Here is a 22,473-nt window from a genome sequence, read left to right as displayed (position 1 = left end):
GAGAAATTCCATTTGCCTAGGCAGCAGTTTTTTAGATATCTTCAAGTTCGAAGTTTCATTCGCAATCTTAGCCCCAACTTCCCAAATCTCCCAGAGGCCTCTCTAATTGACTCCTTTTTAACCCCATTGCCTACCCTTAAGGGTGCTATTTCATGTTTATACAATCTTATCTATTCTTTGCAGCTTACCCCGCAGCATAAAATTAAAATCCAATGGGAGGAGGATCTAGGGGAGGGGATCTCGGAGGAGCTGTGGGATGCCATTTTGCGTCGGGTTCACTCCTCTTCAATTTGTGCTAGACATGGTCTGACCCAGTGCAAAATTCTACATCGTACCCATCTCACTCGAGTTAGGCTTTCCAAAATCTATAATGATGTCGATCCCATGTGCATTAGATGTCGTCAGGCTCAAGCTACCCATGCCCATATGTTTTGGTCTTGCCCTTCACTACATAATTTTTGGAAACAGATATTTAATTCTATTTCTGTTTGTACAGGGGTTCATTTTGATCCAACAGCATGTACCGCTTTGTTTGGGGTTTTACCTCCTACTTTGCAGCTTCCTAAATATAAAGCTGACTTTGTAGCCTTTATCTCCTTATTGGCTAGACGTTTGATTTTATTGAGGTGGAAGTCTCCTGCGCCGCCTTCTCACTCGTCTTGGATCAGGGACATCCTTCAGTTCGTGAAGTTGGAGAAAGTTAGGTGCTCGAAACATGGTTCACTTGCAAAGTTGAATAAAACTTGGGGTCCATTCTTTGCACATGTTGAGGGATTGATTTTTACGGCTGTTCCAGAGTAGCCACCCTGATTGTCTTCTAATTGTGAGTTCTTTCTTGTGTGAATTTGTAGCATGCTGGGATGTTTTTTTCTTTATCTCTCTGTAAGCGAACATATTGGGCTTTTATTTAGCAGTGGGTGACCATTTTGTTTGTGGTTTTTTTTTTTTGGTTCTGTTTATTTATTTATTTTTTCTCCTTTCTTGTTAATTGTACTTGACACTGTTTTGACTCCCGAATTGTTACCTCTTGATTTTGTTATGTCACTGAAAAAAATCAATAAACAAATGTAAAAAAAAAAAAACAAAAAAAGAAATTCTTGGGTGCAGTTCTTAGCAACATAGCAGTCATGACACTGATGAGACATTACCAATTTACAATAACATTAGATTGCATAGCTTTATTGTATTGGGCTGTTTATGCATTTCCACCATCGTGGGTGAGACCGGCACACTGAGTTTATCCATTAAAGAACCAACGACCACTTAGGATGGAGTACGAGCCATTCACCGTGTCTCTGAGTGATAAACCTAACGGTTGCCTTCTTTCCCACGATAGCTAAAACCGGCTTTGGTGCCGTCACTCTGTTCTCTCTCTCATACTAAACGGACACACACACATGCATTATATTTAAGCAATATATCGCATCTGTTATGCTCTGTTTGCAGAACTTTGATTGAAAAAACATACTCTAATGTTGTATTTAGGATTGTGCAGTGAGGTTCTGTATAAAATAACTTAATTTGATAAAAATAATACAATATCATGTTGAAAATAAATTGTTTAATTTGAGTAAAGCTTTAATGAGTTTATTTAAAGACCGTTTTGAAGATAACGTTTAAATAAACTGTTGATATAGGGTTTAGAAATAAAAAACAGGTATCAGACACTGTACAGGAGAGTACTAAAAAAAGAGTAGCGGTACTCGTTCTCCAAAAAATGGTATTGGGACATCCCTAATTGTATCATTGCCCTTTGTTAACTTTTATCTGAATTTTTCTGATTTTATTAGGTTATAGTGTACAATGAGTTGCTCAAATGCCAAAGATTTAGCCATTTTTATGATTAACATTTTCTGAACGTATGAGCAAAAATCAAAAAGTGTGTAGTACAAAACACTGATTTTACCAGCTTTATGAAATCTACCCTTTAAAACTGTAATTATAAACTAATACAATTATGTATGTGTACCAACAACTTCTTTTTCACTGTACATTATGACACCAGGCTCCTTGGCGATCACAATTTCAAGCTTGTGAGTAATCAAGCATCTGTTATGCCTCCACTTCAAAAGGACACAAGGACTCATTCTGAAGCACTGTTATGGCATTGTGGTCGGTGCAAGTTCGAGTTGTTTTGTTGGTTCCGGCTAGTGGCAGATTGATTGTATAGTTCAAACATGGAGGCCTCCTCTTAATCAGCTCCTCCTGATGAGTTAAGCATTTTGTTGTATTCATTGGCACGGGGATGACATAAGAAATCGATGCTGGTAATCTAGAGCACACTATACATTGTTTACCACCAGTGGTGCAGTTCATCCACAACCACCATATATTGTTTCTGGGAATTGGAATTACACTTATGACTCCTTGCTGTTGTGAACAAGTGTGTTGATACTGAACAAGCATGACCGCCTGCCATATGCAGAGCATCAGTAGGAATGTTTCATGTTGACTATTCCGGGTCCCTCTTCAGGTCCTCCTAATTCACATGTTCCCGGTTGGGCACTGGCGCTGCGTGTTCAGCTCCTCCAGTGCTTTCACCGTTCACCCTGAATCAGTAAATCCCTTCTCTGGAGCAGGCTTCATGTGGCTTGCATGGATCCACTGTGGTTGAAGGTCTGTCAGCACCCCCGTTCTGGTCACCGCCAGTACAGTAGTTGGGGCCCAAATACTTTGGTTCACCTAACTTTGTTGTTTTCAGGCACTTCACCAGAACCTGCTGATTTGGAACAAAATGGATGAGTAGGGCATACCTAGGGTCTCTAATGAACCTATATACTTAGTACATAAACCATCATAATGTTTTGTGTGTGTCTATTTATACGAGATAGACGGAGGAATACTAAAGAGGTGTTAAATTGAGTTTAAAAGTCTTAGAAGAAAATTATTTCTATAAGAATCTGTATATCACAATTAATTCACAAATCATTTAAAAGTTTGTATATAGTAATAGATATAACAAAAACAGCAAATTGCATGGTTTTGTAAGTGTGTTTTCCAGGTAAAGAACCCTTGCCATAAATGCACCTATTTGTTATCACTAATAGATCTAAAAATTTTAATCAAAATTAGATAATTAAATGTTTTGGTTATTTGTAAATTAACTTGTTTTGCCTGTGATTAAATTTTTCCTGCCATGACTATTAAAGCCCATCTAAGATAAAATTATGATTTGTTTTAGCAGTAACATGTTCACGTAAAATATTTCAAAAATATTTTATGTATTTATTTATCTATCGTAAATAGCGATGATATATGATGAAGATATGTAAAACCCGGAAGGTTTCCTAAACTCATACACACTCCAGTCCAGTAGTTGGCGGAAATCACCAGAAGTTGTTTTGCTAACCTTCATTAAACACAAGAAGAACTTCGTAGCTTGAGCGGTAAATTCGGTACATGTTTTAGGTAATTTGTGAGATTTCTTGTTATTTCTGTGTGTATTTTTATGCATGTTTTCTCTCTTTCGTGTTTTAATGATCGTAAACGACGCTTATCAGCCCTATGTTTTGGTTTTGTGACTCTTTAAAATATTAATTTTCAGGAGAAACAAGCAGAAATCTGAGAATATCATGTTTAATTCCTTTAATTAAAGCTGTTGTTTATAAATGAGTCCAACGAAGGTGATTATATGTTAAATAACGCCAGATATTTTAATCTGGAAAGCATCACAATTGAATTAACATCTAAACATCTTTAAAATATCAGATTTACAAACATTTTAAATCAAAAACGAATGTCTTACTGTCATCCGATATTAGACGTCTTATAGAGATATTTCAGATGAGAAAAAACACACAGTCCATTATTATAATAATGATGATGTTTTTGTGTTCAGATATTCATCATGAGGGAGCAGGTGGATGTGATCTGCTGTAAATCAGTAGGAACTGATCTGTCCATGCTGGATATTGATGATTTCATCACAGAAATCTCTCAGCTGAAGAAAGAGGTGACGTCACTGAAGACAAAACTGATGGAGAGAGTCGACAGGTTACAGGTTAAACATTCATTTCATCCTTAAAGTTGAGATTGTAATTTTTTAAATGATGTGATATGATGAACGTTACAGATGTGATTGTGTTGTGTTTGTCAGGAGCTGGAAAAGGTTTCCTGTCAATCTTCAGTGTGTGTGACTGATGGGACCTCCACAGAATGTCAGGATTCAGTGTGGAGCGGCAGAGATCAGTCCACACCACAGCGACTGCTGGACAAACTCTCTGAACAGAGATCCAGAGACACACAGGACTCACAGCTCACTTTACTCTGTTCTACTGACGGTAATCAGGGTGATCAAACCTCCACAGAGTCTCTGACTTCTGTCTGTAACGCTGGAGAACAGCAGATGCTGCAGATACCTGTGAAGAATGAAGTGAAGCTGGAGGAGATAAAAGAAGAAAACACAGCAGAGGACCAACAGAGAAGATGATGATGATGATGATGATGATGATGATGATGATGATTATGATCAAACTTCCACAGAGTCTCAGACTTCTATCTGTAATGCTGGAGAACAGCAGATGCTGCAGATACCAGCGAAGAATGAAGTGAAGCTGGAGGAGATAAAAGAAGAAAACACAGCCGAGGAACAACAGAGAGAAGATGATGATGATGATGATGATTATGATCAAACTTCCACAGAGTCTCAGACTTCTATCTGTAATGCTGGAGAACAGCAGATGCTGCAGATACCAGCGAAGAATGAAGTGAAGCTGGAGGAGATAAAAGAAGAAAACACAGCCGAGGAACAACAGAGAGAAGATGATGATGATGATGATGATCAAACCTCCACAGAGTCTCTGACTTCTGTCTGTAATGTTGGAGAACAGCAGATGCTGCAGACACCAGTGAAGATGAAGACGTGTTCAGTGAAGCTTCTGGACTGCAGGAATCTGATGAAGATGAGAGGAGACCCCACAGCAGAGGAACAACAGAGAGATGATGTTTTCTTTTCTTCAGGTATGTTTGAAATATTTATGAAATTTGACCGTCATGTCAGAATCTATTTTAAGAAAGACGGCTACATCACTCAAAAGTCCCATTAAAACGTTCTCAAATGTTTTTTTTATTTTTTGCAATTTCAAAAAAAAATCTACCATAAAATAGAAAAATAAAGTTATACCGGTGATGCATAGATTTTTGTTGGAAATCTAAGGTTCAGGAAATGGCATATGAAGTATCCCATGTCTTATGGTTGGAGTTGCATCAGTTCAATTAAAGTCCATCGTAATAGACTGAAGTTATGTTGGTCTGACACCGGCTGCTATTAGTTGTCATCACTCAGAGACATGTAGCAGTGGAGTCCAACACCAAGCAGGAATGGAGCTGGATCCAGCCGGTTCTGGTGACATCAGGATAGGAGTCCCGAGGTTGAGACAGGGAAACAAATAAAATAATGTTAGCATAGATGCCATTCAATTTATTGCACAGTTATGGATCATGATAAATGTTTCTGGTTTCTGCAGACCTATCTAAAGCAACCTAATTGTGTGTTGAAGGATAAATTAGGTGTATGCCTGGCTAAATAGATGAGTCTTTAGTCTAGACTTAAACTGAGAGAGTGTGTCTGCATCTCACTAACTGTGTTAGGGAGGCTATTCCATAGTTTAGGAGCCAAATATGAAAAGGATCTTCCTCCTTTTGTGGATTTTGTGATCATAATGAACATGATGGAATATAGTATGGTAGGTCACTTAATACTGTGGAGCTAGACCATTCAAAGCTTTGTATGTAGTTAACAGAATTCTTTAATTAATGCAAAATTTTACAGGTAGCCAATGTAACGATGATAAAATGGGGCTAATATGATCCTATTTCTTGGTTCTCCTCAGCACTCTGGCTGCTGCATCCTGAACCAATTGAAGTTTATTTATTGAACTTGCTGGACATCCTCCCAGTAATGCACTACAATAATCTAGTCTTGAGGTCATGAACGCATGAATTAGTTTTTCGGCATCAGCAACAGAGATCATGTGCCTTAATTTAGCAATATTTCTTAGGTGGAAGAATGCTGTTCTACAAACATCAGTAATTAGATTTTTTTTTTTTTTTTTTTATAAACATTATTTTTTTGTTTTTTGACCAAAAAAAAAAACAGACAGACAGACCAAGGAATAGCAGGCAAATACGTCATAGATTAACAGAAATGCTCAACATCATGTAAAACAGGGAGAGAGAGAGAGAGAGAAAAAAAAAAGACATATACATCTCAATTTGTATTCAGATAAGATATCCATTTTTCCCAATATGCTTCACATTTACTCCTGGCATGTCTCAGAGAGAAAGTCAAATGTTCCATAACATAAATTTCCCGCACTATTTCTATCCATTCAGCAATTGTCTGGGATTCTTTACTTAGCCATTTCCTAGTTTGTTTTCTTGCTACCTGCTAAGAGTATTTGTAACAAATATCTATCTGCCTTTCTCAGTCCTGTTGGTAGATTTCCTAAATACATAACGCTGAAATTAAACTCAAGCTCTGAGCCGATTATTGACCTAATTGCCGTCACAACCTCTACCCAATACAAAGAAATAATAGGACACTCCCAAAAGATATGTTAATGACCAGCCGACATATTACCACACACTCTCCAACACTGACCATGTTCAGGATTATTGCTCTGTGACTTTTTTATATTGGGGGTTATAAAGAATCTTAAAGTGTTTTTCCAAGTGAATTCCCTCCACAGACCTGAGCTAGAGGTGGTAGATTGTGTTCTGCATATATTCAACCAGTCATCCCCACTTATCTTTATACTAGCTTCTTTTTCCCACCTCATTTTTACATACATTGTTGAGAGTCCCCTGTCCAACTGTAAATATGAATATAACTTGGAAATCAGTTTTCTGCTGGTATTACCCTTATATGCGTCGATGAATATTCTAATCAGGTCTGTTCCTTTCTCTCCAGTAGTTTTAATATGTTTATCAAAGTGGTGTCTCAATTGAAGGTATCTGAAGAAATCTTCCTTCCCTAAATAGTATGTATCTATGAGTTTTTTAAAGGCATCCAAACCGTCAGTAGAGGATATCATACAGTACGAAGTGATACCTGAATTAGTCCATTGCTTGAATCTACTGTCCAGACTAGCTGGTGCAAATTCTGTATCATATTCCACCCAACGTAATATTTGTGTATTTCTTTCAAATTCCTTATTTTTAAGTAGTTTGTGCCAGCCGTTAAAAGGGGCTGCCATCCAATTAGTTAGTTTGTTCAGATGTTTCTTCAGGAGAGTTTTTTCACCCAGTATAGATTGAAGAGGTATGCTTATTTGACTTTGCTCTAAGTCCTTCCATTTGGCATCACACTGAGGGTCACACCAACAAACCAGAGAACGTAACTGTGCTGCTCTATAATAATCTTCCAAGCACGGTAGAGCCATACCACCTTTGTCCTTGGGGAGTTGTAATGTTTGAAATCTAATCCTTGGTTTTTGTTTTCCCCAAATAAAGGATGAGATAATTCTATTCCATTCACTGAATTGTTTGAGAGGCACTTCTACAGGCAATGATTGAAAAAGAAAAAGCAGCCTGGGTAGTATATTCATCTTTATAGCATCTATGCGGTTATGCATGTTCATTGGTAATAATGACCAACGGTTTAAGTCTGCTCTAATATCAGCTGTTATAGGAATGTAATTGTGGTTATAAATGGCAGAGACCTCTTTAGGTATGTGTACCCCTAAATATTTAATAGTATTACCTTTCCATTTAAATTGACAGATTTTATAAATGTTTTCTTGTGGTTCGTAGTTGAAAGTAAGCGTTTGAGTGTTATGCAGTTTTAATTTATAGCCGGAATATGAACCAAATTCTTTAAGAAGAGATAATAATTTGGGCAAACTTGCGTTAGGATTGGTTAGTGTCACGAGTATGTCGTCCGCATATGCACATATCTTATATTGTGTGTCTCCTATCAATACCCCCGTTATATCCTTATCATCTCTGCTTGCCTGCGCCAGAGGCTCTATGAAGAGGGCAAATAGAGTGGGACTGAGGGGGCATCCCTGTCGACATCCCCTTTCAAGAAATATTGTTTTGGATAAGTCCCCGTTTATTTTAATTCTAGCCGTAGGAGAGGAGTATAGGTAGTTCAAACATCTAATTACCTGGTCATCGAAACCAAACCGCTTAAGGACCAAATATAAATATTCCCATCGGACAGAGTCAAAAGCCTTTTCAGCGTCAAGACTTATAACCACTGATTCCATGTCACTGTTTCTCATATGATCAATAAGGTGGAGAGCCCGTCTTACATTGTCCTGGGTTTGCCTGTTTATTACAAAGCCTGTCTGGTCTGTGTCTATCAGATCCGGGATTATGTTTTCCAATCGTTTTGCTAGTATTGACGCATATAATCTATATTTAAAACTGATATAGGTCTATAAGAGCTGCAATCCGTTTTGTTTTTACCCATTTTAGGGATCACTGAGATTACTGCTTGTCTCCAGGACAGCAGGGTCTCGCCACCTCCAAGAACATGGTTAAAGCAATCCTTGAGCATTGGTGTTATTGTTTCCCTGAGGATTTTATACCATTCAGATGGGTACCCATCGGCACCTGGCATTTTATTAGCTTTCAATCTTGATATTGCCTTATTTATTTCATCGTCTGTTATCTCCTGGGTTATTATTTTATTTTGCTCTGTCCCTAAAGATGGTAAATCCAAAGATGTTAGAAAGGATGACATGGCAGCTGACTCTGTTGTCCGAGGTTGAGCATATAATTTTGTGTAGTACGTTTCAAAGGCATTTTATATGTCTTCCAAATTATGGTACATCTCATTGGTTCTGGGGTCCTTCACATTATGTATAGATCTCTCGGCCTGTTGTTTTCGTATTCTCCATGCAAGTAGTTTCTTAGATTTTGGGCCATTTTCATAGAAATTTTGTTTAATTAGTTTAGCTCTCTTCTCTACTTGGTTTTCATATAGGTCATTTAAGGTTTGTTTAGTCTTCGTATGTCATTTAGAATATTAGGGTCATTATACTCCATATGTTTACTCTCCAGTGATTTTAACTTTTCAGTCAAGTCCTTAATTTGTCTCTCTTTTTCCTTTTTCTTCTGAGCCGACCACATCATAAGTTTACCTCTAATAACAGCTTTTGCAGCATCCCATAATGTACTAGAGGACACTGCTCCACTATCATTATAGGTCATATAATCTTTAAATTCTGTCTTTATATACTTTTGACATTGAGGGTCATTCAGAAGGCTAGTGTTAAATCTCCACAAAGTGTCTTTGGGCTTGTTGTCTAAATGCAATGTCAAGTACACCCCTGCATGGTCAGAAATGTCTCTTACCCATATATCACAATTTATAATCCTATGTCTATCTGAATTTAGCATAAAAAAATAGTCAATTCTTGAGTATGCGGAGCGAGGGTGGGAAAAAAAAAAAGTAAAATGTTTATCATATGGGTGGAGTTCCCTCCATATATCTATCATTCCTATTTCTTTAAGCAGTTTTTTAGCATATAACGCTTCAGGTCTTATGTTTTTTATTCTATTTGAGGAGTCCAAGGATGGCTGTAGTTGGATGTTCCAGTCCCCCCCACATATAAACACCCCTGACGTTTCCGTAGAGATCATATTAAAAACTTTCTTGATCAGCTGTTTATCATGTCCTGGTGGTCTGTATACATTCATTAATGTAACTTCTTTATGGTCTATAAGACCTTTGACCAGTAAGTACCGCCCTTCTTTGTCAGTAATTTGTGAGGAGAACTGGAAATTTACATTATTTGAAATTAGGATAGCTACCCCCCTCGCACTTCCTCTTTCGAAGGAGGAGTGATATGAGTTTTTGAAACCCATTTTCCGCAACTTTTCATGTTCAATATTTGAAAGATGTGTTTCTTGCCAGAAAATAATGTCTTGTTTTTCTCTTTTCATTTTGGCGATTACTTTTTTTTATAGGATTATGTAATCTGTTTACATTAAGGGTGATTATTCTATATTTTTGATGAGGCATTTTAGTCAATAGAGAAGAAAAAAAAGTTTACCAAGACGTTTACGTATCCCTGAAAGGCCTGAACAAATGAACTTCTGTCTGTAATTTGAAATAAAACTTAACACATGAATACAAACATTTAACATTAGTGACTTCCATCTCTGAAGTATGAATTCTACTTCAAAAACAAGAGGGGAAACCCTACATCTGGAAGGGGCCCCTCTAAGCATGGACCAAAATCTCTGACTACATGAAATCAGAACAGTCCACATAGAAAAACTCCCAGATGTGGTCAGTTTAAATTTGTCTAACTTACATGAATAGGAAAATTCGCCTGGTCTTATGGAAATACAGTTCGATGTAGAAATGTGGAGGCTATACTCTTACCGGCCTTTTGAAAAGTTACTCAGTCACTCATAGCACCTTCGTTGCGTCGAAATCCCTTTAGTTTCTCCTGGAAGTGTTTCATGCGTGCATCTCGGTGACGACGCGATGTAGCACCTGTCGTTTCCCAGGCAGGTTGTCTCCGTCTCGTTGTCTCTGTGGCACGTTCTCCCGCCGGGGTCCCGATTCCACCGTTCGGCATCAGTCCCCTTTTCTTCAGGTCATCCATCGCCTCTGATGCGCTGTTGTATATAACTGCAACTGTGTCGAGAAACACTCTTAAGTCTCGCTGGGAGAAGAGTCTGAAAACGGAGCCCCTGTTCTTTAAGTGCCTTTCTGATGGTGGAGTAAGCCTTTCTTTTCATAACTATTTCGGTTGGGTAGTCTTGCTCGAAAAACACTTTTCTCCCGTCGTACTGGATGTTATTCTTTTTCCAGGCGGTGCGGAGCACCAGTTCTTTGGTTTTATACTCCAGGAAATAGACAACTATAGACCTCGGGTTAGCGCCTTGCGGTGGTTTGGCTCCAAGGGACCGGTGACAGCGTTGTATAGCAAAGTTGTCATCAGGGAGGGACAGCTCCGCTTTAATAAATGTCTCTAAGAACTCCTGTACGTTGTCTCCCTCGGCTCCCTCTGGGATCCCGTGGATGCGTATGTTGTTTCTGCGTGAGCGCGACTCCATTCCGTCAGCTGGGCTTGTAATTTGTCTTGGAGCTCCAAAGTGTGGGAAAGCAACTCACTGTTTTCTGCACCCCGCTCCTCCATGTCAGCCACTCTCTGCTCCGTCTCCTCGACTCTGTTGGTTATTTCTTTAAAATCGGTAACAATCGCATTTAGCTTCTGGTTAACGTCTTCCCTAAAGTCTACCAGCTCCTTCTTTAGTGGCCCCATTGTTTCGGTAAATTACTTTTTCAATTCCAAACGAACCGCCTTTATCTCTGCAATAATGTTAGCTTGGATGGCTTCCATGGTCTCGTGGTTAGCTTGCTTGCTAGCACCGTCGTCAGTATCTCCACTTTCAATCTGAGATTTATCATCTATCTTCAGGTTTTGTTGCGATTTTCCTTTTATCTTTCTCCTGTTCCCCCCTCTCATGCTATAAATGAAAACTTTTCCTAACTGGATAACCAGTATTTATTTCAGGGGAGTAAGACCGTCTGGGAGCCTCTAACTTATGCTGCTGATCGCGTCCGCGCCATCCGGAAGTCCCCCTTGTAATTAGATTTTCAAAGGACAGATTGGTAGCAAATATAACACAGAAGTTCTTCGCTGTTGAACACGATGTAACAGTGCATTCATTGAGTCAAATTATATTTTAGCGGCTTGTTTTTAGAGGTTTTTGTCGGAAATCGAGTAGACGGAAATGTCTGGCCATCCTGTCTTTTATTTCGATGATACACTGCTAATTTGGAGAATTGTGAAATTTCGTCAGGTTTTGAAAAAATATAATATGTGGTATCATCAGCTTAACAGTGGAAACTTATTCTACTATTCCTGTTAATATCTCCCAGGGGAAGCAAATACAAGGAGAAAAGCAGAGCCCCTAAAACTGATCCCTGTGGCACTCCATATTTTACTTTTGTTTGGTTTGACAATTCCTCATTTACGTAGACAAAGTAGTAGCAGTCTGCTAAATAGGACCTAAACCATGCTAATGCAAGTCCACAAATGCCAACATAATTCAAGAGAATTATGATCTATCATGTCGAATGCAGCGTGATCTATCATGTCGAATGCAGCACTAAGATCTAAAAGCACTAGAAGTGAAATGCAGCTGCTATCAGATGATAAGAGCCAAGTCATTTATAATTTTGATAATTGCAGTTTCTTAACTGTTATGGGGCCAAAATCATGACTGAAATTGTTCATATTTTACTATTTCTAGAAATTATCATAGTTGGGATGGTACTACCTTTACTACAATTTTTTACATAAACGGGAGATTTGAATTCGGTCTATAATTAGCCAGTTCTCCAGGATCGTGTTGTGGCTTCTCAATAAGCGGTTTGATACCTGCCATTTTAAAGCTTCTTTGGAAATGTCCTAAGGATACAGAGGAGTTAATAATATTAAGAAGAGGTTCTGAAATTACAGGAAATACCTCTTAAGATCGTAGTTGGTATTGGGTCTAACAAACATGTTGTGGCTTTTGATGTTTCGATAAGTTTTGTTAGCTCTTCCTGAACTATGACTGCGAAAGATTGAAGTTGCACGTGATGAAAATTACAAGGCACTGTTTTCTGAGGTGCTATGACAGATGATTGCATAATTCCAATTTTATTTCGGATTGTTTCAATTTTATCAGTAAAGAAACTCATGAAGTCATTACTCTTGTGCTGTGACATAATAGCTGGTTCTGTTGCGGCTTTACTCCTAACCAAATTAGCCACAGTACTGAATAAACACCTTGGATTGTTGTGGTTATTTTCTATGAGTTTTCTAAAATATGTTGACCTGGCAGCTTTTAGTGCCTGTCTGTAGCTACAGACACTAACCTTCCATGCACCACGAAATACTTGTAATTTTGTATTCTTCCACATGCACTCCATTTTCTGAGCTGCTCTCTTGAGCAGGAGTGTGATCATTGTACCATGGTGCAGGGCTTATTTCTTTAATTTTCTTGAATCGAAGGAGGGCGACACTATCAAGATGACTGTATTTATATATTCTGTTATTTCATCGAGTTCTTCTGGGCTTTGGGGTTTATTGAGTGTTTGAGATGGATCTGGAAGATTATTAGTGAAGCTATCTTTAGTGGTCGAAAGAATAGTTCTACCTGAACTATAGCGTGGTGTAGATTGAGTAACATTAGCTGATCACAGCATACAAGAGACGAGGTAATGATCTGAGATGTCATTGCTCTGCTGCAGAATTTCTATAGTATCAACATCAACTCCTTATGACAGAATTAAATCTAGCATATGATTATTGCAATGAGTTGGTCCAGTTACATTTTGTGTGACTCCAAGAGAGTTGAGAATATTGATAAATGCTAATCCCAATCAGTCATTTTCATTATCTATGTGAATGTTGAAGTCACCAACAATTAAGGCTCTATCTACAGCAACTACAATATCTGATATAAAATGATCCAATTCACCAAGGAAATCAGAATAAGGCCCAGGTGATCTATATACTGTAGCAAGTGCAAAAGACGAGTTTTTTTTTTATTTATATCTGATTGTCACATTAAGCATTATTAGTTCAAAAGACTTAAACTTCTATCATATTATAATTTAAAATAGAGATGTCTTGCACTTTGTATGTAAATTGTGTTGTGTAAATCTGTTGTTTATTGTAAATTGTTATATGTCTTGTCACTGTCATGACTGCTATGTTGCTTGAAACTGCACACAAGACTTTCACCTACTGTTGCTCGTGTGTACATGGTAGTATGACAATAAAGTGATTTGAAAAAACAAAACAAAAAAACAGTGGGTGAAAGTCTTGTGTTGCCACAAAAGGCTATGGGTGAAAGGCTATGAGTTGCCACACAGTCATGTGTGTACAGGGAATACAGGAGTTTTTTTTTTACCCCAGTTTTATGCATCCAATCACGACCTAATAAGCAGAATGGAGATTCTGGTCAAATTAATATCTTGTCTAGATGCTGCCATACTCTGCAGGAATGTGAGGAGGTCTTTAAAAAATATCGGCAAAGCGTCCTTGTCTCCCCATGCCCAGTCTATGTTGGTTCCTTTAAAGTCTCTACCTGATCTGGTTCTTCCTTCCTCTATTTGTGGCTGATCAAATTTTGTATCCAACAAAGGCACTTTATCAATTCATATCAGTTCAGTTATTTCTGGAGGTAAGGTTTTGGACAGTAGACCAGTATCTATAATCACATCCAGTCAACTGACTAAGTCGTCAGTTTCTTTTAAACATTCACGTAATTTAGGGGATACTTAACTGGGTCGGGTAATTCTTTGCATATTGCTAGTGCCTCTATCATAGTGGAATTATTTTATATCTGTCTGGGCACTGGATAAAAGGAAATGCAGCTACGGCGTTTTCCTTTGTTTCTGCTGCTTCTAATTTATCATTTGTGCTTGCGATGTTACAGGGGGGTGTATGGTGTTGTTGCACTAAGAGCGCTCGCGGTGAATTCGTATGACTGTGGCGGTGGTGTACTTTTGCTATTAGAGCTGTACACAACGGCTGCCTGTTTGTGGTCTTGCCCTTGGTCCCAGACTGGTTTAATTGTATTTATTTTTTATACATCATGTGACTTTTTCATATATTTGTTATCCTATTGTGCTCCAGTACTGGTGGTGACCAGAACGGGGGTGCTGACCTTCAACCACAGTGGATCCATGCAAGCCACGTGAAGCTTGCTCCATCCGCCTTTTACCATAAATTTAGCTTCGTTCATGTCCCTATCACTAAATGAACCATCTCTTGGATATGGATCTAACTGCGTTTTTTTCCTTCTTAACCAGCAGGCCAAATTGGAGTTTTGTCAGAAAGTGGACAGCTTATGTCAGATCCCATATCTTTATAATAATTTCAAAATGTCACAGTTTTAATTGATAAAATATCACAGTTTACTTGATTGGGATCAATTGGGCCAGGTATTTCTGCTTTCCCAGCCTAGTTGGTCTCGCACTGCTCTCCTATGATCTGGTGGCATGAAACTCTGAAGCACTTGAGTTTACACAGAGACTAAAGATACTTTAACATTCATCTACAATTTACAATTTATGTTATTACAGTTAACATTTTCATCAGTGTTATGCAGTATTAAACATAATTACAATAGGAATTTTATGATCGTAATCACAATTTTGTGGTCATGTACAGTACTATTATGCCTATGTTATAATAGTGTTAATTCAAAAGTAATTAAACTTGTGTAAATTGATGACTTTTATCATGTTCTTCATTGCATATTGTCATTGTGGTGAAAACCAGGAGCCCTGTGATCTACAACCATGCCAATAGCGGTTTTTTATTCTATTTATCTAATGGAAATGTTATTACTTGAGTGCCAAGTTGCACTTGCATTTTATCAATTTGAACTATCGAGGTGTGACTGTAACCATGCACATATCCCATGTAGGTATCAGAGTTTAAATATATATTGTAATCTAAAAATGTCATAACTTAATCAAATTTGCAAATGCGGATGCAGACTATAATCTTATTTCCCTAGGACTTTATCCCGGCCTCTTCCCACCTTAGTGAGGATATGTTAAACTGCAACAGTAAATCTGAGGTATTCTACCTCCTTTCTGTATCTCCCAGAGTTAGAGCTCCCTTTCCAGGGGCACATTGATGCAGAGAAACACTTTTTCTAAAGTTTTGAATCATGTATAGTGAACTGCAACACCACAGTATTAACGTGTTAGTAAAATAAGGTATTACGTTCCTGTATTCCTAATAGGGCAAAACGTCTCTTGAAAAAGAGGTACCCTAACACAGCGCAAAAATGGAATCTATGTTTTATTCAATGTCTCTGCAGACAGGAATATTGTCAAATAAATAGATTGACCTTACCTGTCTGGAGAAATCCCGGACGAGCCCCCAAAGCTGTAAGAAACCCATGTAGTTTACTTGGTAAGGATTGGTTTTCTTTGGTCCCTCTATCAATAGTTTGTCTCAGTCTGCATTCGTTGAGTTTACGCCTCCGAACCTCATGAGGGAAGAGAAACAAATGACATCTACACAGAGTGTATCAGTTCCTTCTCTTGTCGTTTATTGTTCAAGAACATCTTTGTATTTCATTCAATAAGGCAGTATAAACCAATAGAATTTATCAGAATAGTATCTTCACCGTATGTGGGTTGACCTAGTTTAACATAGTGGGCTACACAATAGCAAAATAGTTTCTTCCACGAAAGCGAAACCAGTAAGAAAGAGAAAAACAAGTTAGAACGAACGTCTTATTCAGCGGAACAAACATCTTGCTCAGCAGTTAGTCTTATGCAAAAGTACAATGTCTCATATAATCTAATATCTCACATGTTAATTGATATACCATGTAATTTATCCAATTAAATTGTGTAATTTTATAGATATTTGACAGCCTTTGTAAGTAAATATATATCATGTATACACACACACAGCAAAAACCATTTTTGACCTTTGTATTCTGCCATAAATCAAATTAGGGTTCAATTTTTTTTTTTTTACATTTGTACCTCTTGAATTGACTTTTTTCAGTTTACTTTGTTCATTGTAGAGCTGATGGAAGTGAAAGAGGAATGTCAAGAACCGATTGAAGTGGAGGAGAAACCTCATGATTTCACAACATGAGAAAAATCTTTAAAAGGCTCAAAGACAAAGTTCTCATCAAAAAAACCTCAAAGGAGAGCAGCCAAGAAAGCTTTAACCTGCTCTCAGTGTGGAAAGAGTTTAAAATGTAATAAAGATCTTAATATACACATGAGAATTCACACCAGAGAGAAACCTTACACGTGTTATCAGTGTGGCAAGTGTTTCACTATTAAAGGAAACCTTGATGTACACATGAGGATTCATACTAGAGTGAAACTATACAAGTGCTCACACTGTGAAAAGACTTTTACTCAGTCATATGTCCTGAAAAACCATGTGAGAATTCATACAGGAGAGAAACCATACAACATGGTTTTAGGGTCATGGTTTCGGTACGGTTGGTGCCAGACGGGCTGGTTTGAGTATTTGTGTAACTGCTGATCTCATGGGATTTTAACATACAATTTACTCTGAATGGTGCCAAAACAATAAAGATCCAGTGAGTGGCAGTTCTGTGGACGAAAATGCCTGGTTGTTGAGAGAGGTCAACATAGAATGGCCAGACTGGTTCGAACTGACAAAGTCTACGGTAACTCTGATAACCGCTGTATTGTTGTGGTGAGATGCGGATTAGTGCTGTTTTGGCAGTATGAGGGGGACTTGCATAGTATTAGTCAGGTGGTTTTAATGTTGTGGCTGATATATATATATATATATATATATATATATATATATATATATATATATATATATATATATATATATATATATATATATATAGTGCATCCGGAAAGTATTCACAGCGCTTCACTTTTTCCACATTTTGTTATGTTACAGCCTTATTTCAAAATGGATTAAATTCATAATTTTCCTCAAAATTCTACAAACAATACCCCATAATGACAACGTGAAAGAAGTTTGTTTGAAATCTTGGCAAATGTATTAAAAATAAAAAAACGATGTACATAAGTATTCACAACCTTTGCCATGACACTCCAAATTGAGCTCAGGTGCGTCCTGTTCCCACTGATCATCCTTGAGATGTTTCCACAACTTGATTGGAGTCCACCTGTGGTAAATTCAGTTGATTGGACATGAGTTGGAAAGGCACACACCTGTCTATGTAAGGTCCCACAGTTAACAGTGCATGTCAGAGCACAAACCAAGCCATGAAGTCCAGGGAATTGTCTGTAGACATCTGAGACAGGATTATATCGAGCCACAGATCTGGGGAAGGGTACAGAAAAATGTCTGCAGAATTAAAGGTCCCAATGAGCACAGTGGCCTCCATCATCAATAAATGGAAGAAGTTTGGAATCACCAGGACTCTTTCTAGAGCTGGTCTCCCGGACAAACTGAGCGATCGGGGTAGAAGAGCCTTAGTCAGGGAGGGGACCAAGAACCCAACGGTCACTCTAACAGAGCTCCAGCGTTTCTATGTGGAGAGAGCAAAATTCTCTGGTCTGATGAAACAAAGATTGAACTCTTTGGCCTGAATGGCAAGCGTCATGTCTGGAGGAAACCAGGCACCGCTCATCACCTGGCCAATATCATCCCTGCAGTGAAGAAAATATCATCTAAGCACACAGCCAAGATAACAAAGGAGTGGCTACGGGACAACTCTGTGAATGTCCTTGAGTGGCCCAGCTAGAGCCCAGACTTGAACCCGATTGAACATCTCTGGAGAGATCTGAAAATGGCTGTGCACCGATGCTCCCCATCCCACCCGATGGAGCTTTAGAGGTCCTGGTAAGAAGAATGGGAGAAACTGCCCAAAATAGGTGTGCCAAGCTTGTAGCATCATACACAAAAAGACTTGAGGCTGTAATTGCTGCCAAAGGTGCTTCAACAAAGTATTGAGCAAAGGCTGTGAATACTTATGTACATGGGATATTTTAAGTTTTTTTTATTATTAATACATTTGCAAAGATTTCAAACAAACTTATTTCACGTTGTCATTATGGGGTATTGTTTGTAGAATTTGAGGAACATAATGAATTTAATAATTTTTGGACTAAGGCTGTAACATAACAAAATGTGGAAAAAGTGAAGCGCTATTTATATATCTTATTAATTTGATGAATTAATTGGCATAGCATGTAATTTATCCTATTACATTTTGTATTTTAATAAATATTTGACAGCCCTAGTAAATACATACTTTAGCACAGCAAAAAAACATCAGTTAATACTTGACCTTTGTTTTGTTCTGCCATAAATTGCATTAGGGTTCAATGTGATTTCTTTTTTACATTTGTCCCTCTTCAACTGATTTTTGTCAATTTACTTTTGTTCATTGTAGAGCTGATGGAAGTGAAAGAGGAAAGTCAAGAACCGATTGAAGTGGAGGAGAAACCTCGTGATTTCAAAATTGGAGAAAAATCTTTGAGTGACTCAAAAAAGCCTAAAATAAAAGCAGCCAATGAATATTTAACCTGCTCTCAGTGTGGAAAGAGTTTAACATGTAATAAAGATCTTAATGTACACATGAGAATTCATACTAGAAAGAAACCTTACAAGTGCTCACACTGTGGAAAAAGATTCACTCGGTTAAATAACCTGAAAACACATAAGAGAATTCATATGGGAGAAAAACCTTACAAGTGCTCACACTGTGGAAAGAGTTTCACTCAGATAAGTTCCCTGAAAATACACGAGAGAATTCATACTGGAGAAAAACCTTACAAATGCTCGCACTGTGGAAAGAGTTTCACTCAGATAAGTTCCCTGAAAATACACGAGAGAATTCATACTGGAGAAAAACCTTACAAGTGCTCACACTGTGGAAAGAGTTTCACTCAGTCACAACAGCTGAAAAAACACAAGAGAATTCATACTGGAGAAAAACCTTACAAGTGCTCACACTGTGAAAATAGTTTCACTCTGTCAGTCAACCTGAAAACACATGAGAGAATTCATACTGGAGAAAAACCTTACAAGTGCTCACACTGTGGAAAGAGTTTCACTCAGTTAATTTCCATGAAATCACACGAGAGAATTCATACTGGAGAAAAACCTTACAAGTGCTCACACTGTGGAAAGAGTTTCACTCTGTCAGTCAACCTGAAATCACATGAGAGAATTCATACTGGAGAGAAACCTTACAAGTGCTCACACTGTGGAAAGAGTTTCGCTCAGTTAAAATACTTAAAAAGCCATAAGAGAATTCATGCAGGATAGTCTTTTCAAATAATTGTGATGACTTCTCCACCAGAAGATGGCAGCACCTGCAATCATTAGACTACATGCCCGTATTGGTGGTGTGATGTTGTACAACTTGCATCTTGAGAACATTTTATGTATGTACTGTATTGTTGTTCTTGTGTTCCAGATGATCAGGTGCTGATGTGAGCAGAACCCAACTAAATGTGAATCTTTGCAAAAGCAATGTGCTGAAGTTGTTGTTTGTTTCCATTTGTAGCATAAAGTTGATTACAAGAAAAAACAACACGCAACCCCCCTACAATGTTAAAAGTCCACCCACTCCTCGTTCTTATATTTCTATAAATCAAAATGTGTGTCAAAATGACCGCTTTTCATTTCTGCTCTAAAGTGACATCACTTTAGGGCAGGCCCCACCCACGACTGATGACGGACTCCACCCTATTGTCATAGATCCACCCGTGAGTGATCTACACACAGTCTGCCATTTTTTTTCCACGCTGGAGAAGATACAGTGAGAAGAATAATGTCTCGGCATCGTAAGCATCATAAGTGTTCTGTTGAAAATGTGATTCTCAAGCATGATCAGAAACAACTGTTCGTGTTCCAGCTTTATATCCTGAAGATGTATCACACGTTATATTTTGTGAATGTTTGCAAATTGCGTTTCTGAATGTGCTTGTCAGCTGATTCCACGGCTAATGCAGCAAAAGTTAGTGTTGTCTCTGATTGTATTCACCAGAGCTATGACGGGGGCGGAGAGTAGCAGCTCATTTGCATTTAAAGACACACATGAAAACAGCGTGTTTTTGATTCCATCCAAAAAGAGGCATTTACAACATGGTATAATAAATGATCCGTGGGGTATTTTGAGCTGAAACTTCAGACACATTCTGGGGATACCTGAGACTTGTATGACACCCTGTAAAAAGGGGCATAATCGGTCTCCTTTAAATCATTGTTTTACAGTCTGTGGCAGGGCAGGCGACCTTTATCCATCTAGGAGGCTTGATTAGTCTGATAAGGGACCGGGTGTGTATGATCACGACCCGGCTCCGCCCTACCACATTCCTCCCTCGTTCTCTCAGGCAAGGGAGCCCCCGGCATGATGTACACCCCCCCCCCCCCTCTTTCCCTGGGGAGGGGCGTGCACTGGGATTCTGTTTGAAATGACCTGACTCTTGTGTGACATTTGTTCCTCTTGTAAACAAAGTTCATGCTTTATTTTAAGTTCATTTTTTTTTTTTTTTTTTTTACACAAATCTATCGATTTACTTCAGAAGAATTGATTGATGACTACTGGAGTCGTTTGGGTTACTTTTATCCTGCCTAAATATGACTTTTGGACCGTCAAACAGCTGGCACCCATTCACTTGCATTGAATGGACATACAGAGCTGAAATGTGCTTATAAAAATCTTCATTTCGGTTCTTTTGAGGAAGGAAAGATGTACACATCTAGAATGGCTTAAATATGAGTCAATCATGAGAGTTTTTTTAACTATTCCTTTAACTTGTGTTGAACCTGTAATTGTATTATTTTAAATCCAGGATGCAGACTAATAAAATACAAAACTAATAAACAGTGCTTTGTAAAAAGGTTTCCAAATAGTTTTTGACAGATTCAAAATGTAAAATATATTAAAGTATGATTCCCCCTCTCCACCTGATACACAGTATTGTGTCTCATGACAAAAAATAAATAAAAAAAGTCCAATACCTTTAAATTTTAAAACTTAAACCAAAAACTAAAATTTGTATTCTATTTTTTAAGTATTCATACCTTTCAGAATTACTAGATTAAGCTTGGAGGAAGCCTTGGCTGGAAAAAACCCATGCTTGCCCATAATGACGTTGTAATAATTCACTTGGAGGATACAAGATGTAGCAGAAGGTCTGATGAGAATAAAGTGGAATTGTCTGGCTCAAACACTAAACCGTATGTGTGGCGCAAAGCCGACTTAACACATCAGCCACACAACACCATCCCCACAGTGGAACACGCTGGTGGCAGCATCATGTTTAGGGTGGAGCTTTTCATCAGCATGAACTGGCAGGCTTGTGAAGATTGACTGGTTCATGAATGCTGCTAAATGCACTGATATTTTTGGATAAGAACCTACTTTCCTCTGCCAGAAAGTGTAAAACTGGGAAGAGGTTTGTGTTTCAGCAGGACAATGACCCAGAGCACCAAGACAGAGCAACACTAGAGTGGCTTAAAAAGAAGAAAATTGATATCCTTGAGTGGTCCAGTCAAGATCCTGACCTCTAATTGGTGTAGAGACCTCAAAATTGCTTTCTATCACCGATCCCCAACTAGAGATTAAGTAGAGATTGAGTGATTTTGAGGAATGGGCTGATATTGCTCCATCACGATGTGCAAAATTGATAGAGAATCTTCCAAAAAGACTGGTGGCTGTAATAGGTGCAAAAGGAGGCTTAACCAAGTATTTCATAATGAGGATGAATGATGGTTATGGGCATTTTTTTAATTGTCATGATATACAGTACTGTGTACCAGCTAGGGATGCACCGATCCGATACCTGGATCGGATTGAAGACGTGCGATAGCTCTGTGAATCACAAAAGGCTGTGTTTAATAAGTACATTTATAAAATGCATGTGCAGCTCTAGTGCGTCAGTGAATGCCGCTGCTCTGTTGACACACACACCTGCTTTAATTTTAAAGTTAATAGGTGTCACAGAGAGACTCACGGAGGCAGAGATATGAACTCAGTAGCAGGGTTTATTGAACAGAT

The 22,473-nt window shown here is 38.2% G+C and overlaps 2 protein-coding genes across 2 annotated transcripts in view; both read left to right on the top strand.

Annotated features, from left to right (window-relative positions):
• The window catches only part of LOC127618946 (uncharacterized), a 647,429-nt gene that overhangs the window by 12,568 nt on the left and 612,388 nt on the right, over window positions 1-22,473 (top strand).
• On the top strand, window positions 4,387-21,297 carry LOC127618598 (zinc finger protein 501-like). The gene is made up of 2 exons (XM_052091162.1): window positions 4,387-4,959; window positions 18,856-21,297. Exons 1-2 carry the CDS (start codon window positions 4,521-4,523, stop codon window positions 19,731-19,733), a joined length of 1,317 nt encoding a protein of 438 aa, XP_051947122.1. The 5' UTR covers window positions 4,387-4,520; the 3' UTR covers window positions 19,734-21,297.

Source organism: Xyrauchen texanus, chromosome 25 (genome assembly GCF_025860055.1).
Source record: "Xyrauchen texanus isolate HMW12.3.18 chromosome 25, RBS_HiC_50CHRs, whole genome shotgun sequence".
Lineage (NCBI taxonomy): Eukaryota > Metazoa > Chordata > Actinopteri > Cypriniformes > Catostomidae > Xyrauchen > Xyrauchen texanus.
Note: the sequence above shows the minus strand (reverse complement) of the source record. Positions and strands in the feature narration are given on the sequence as shown.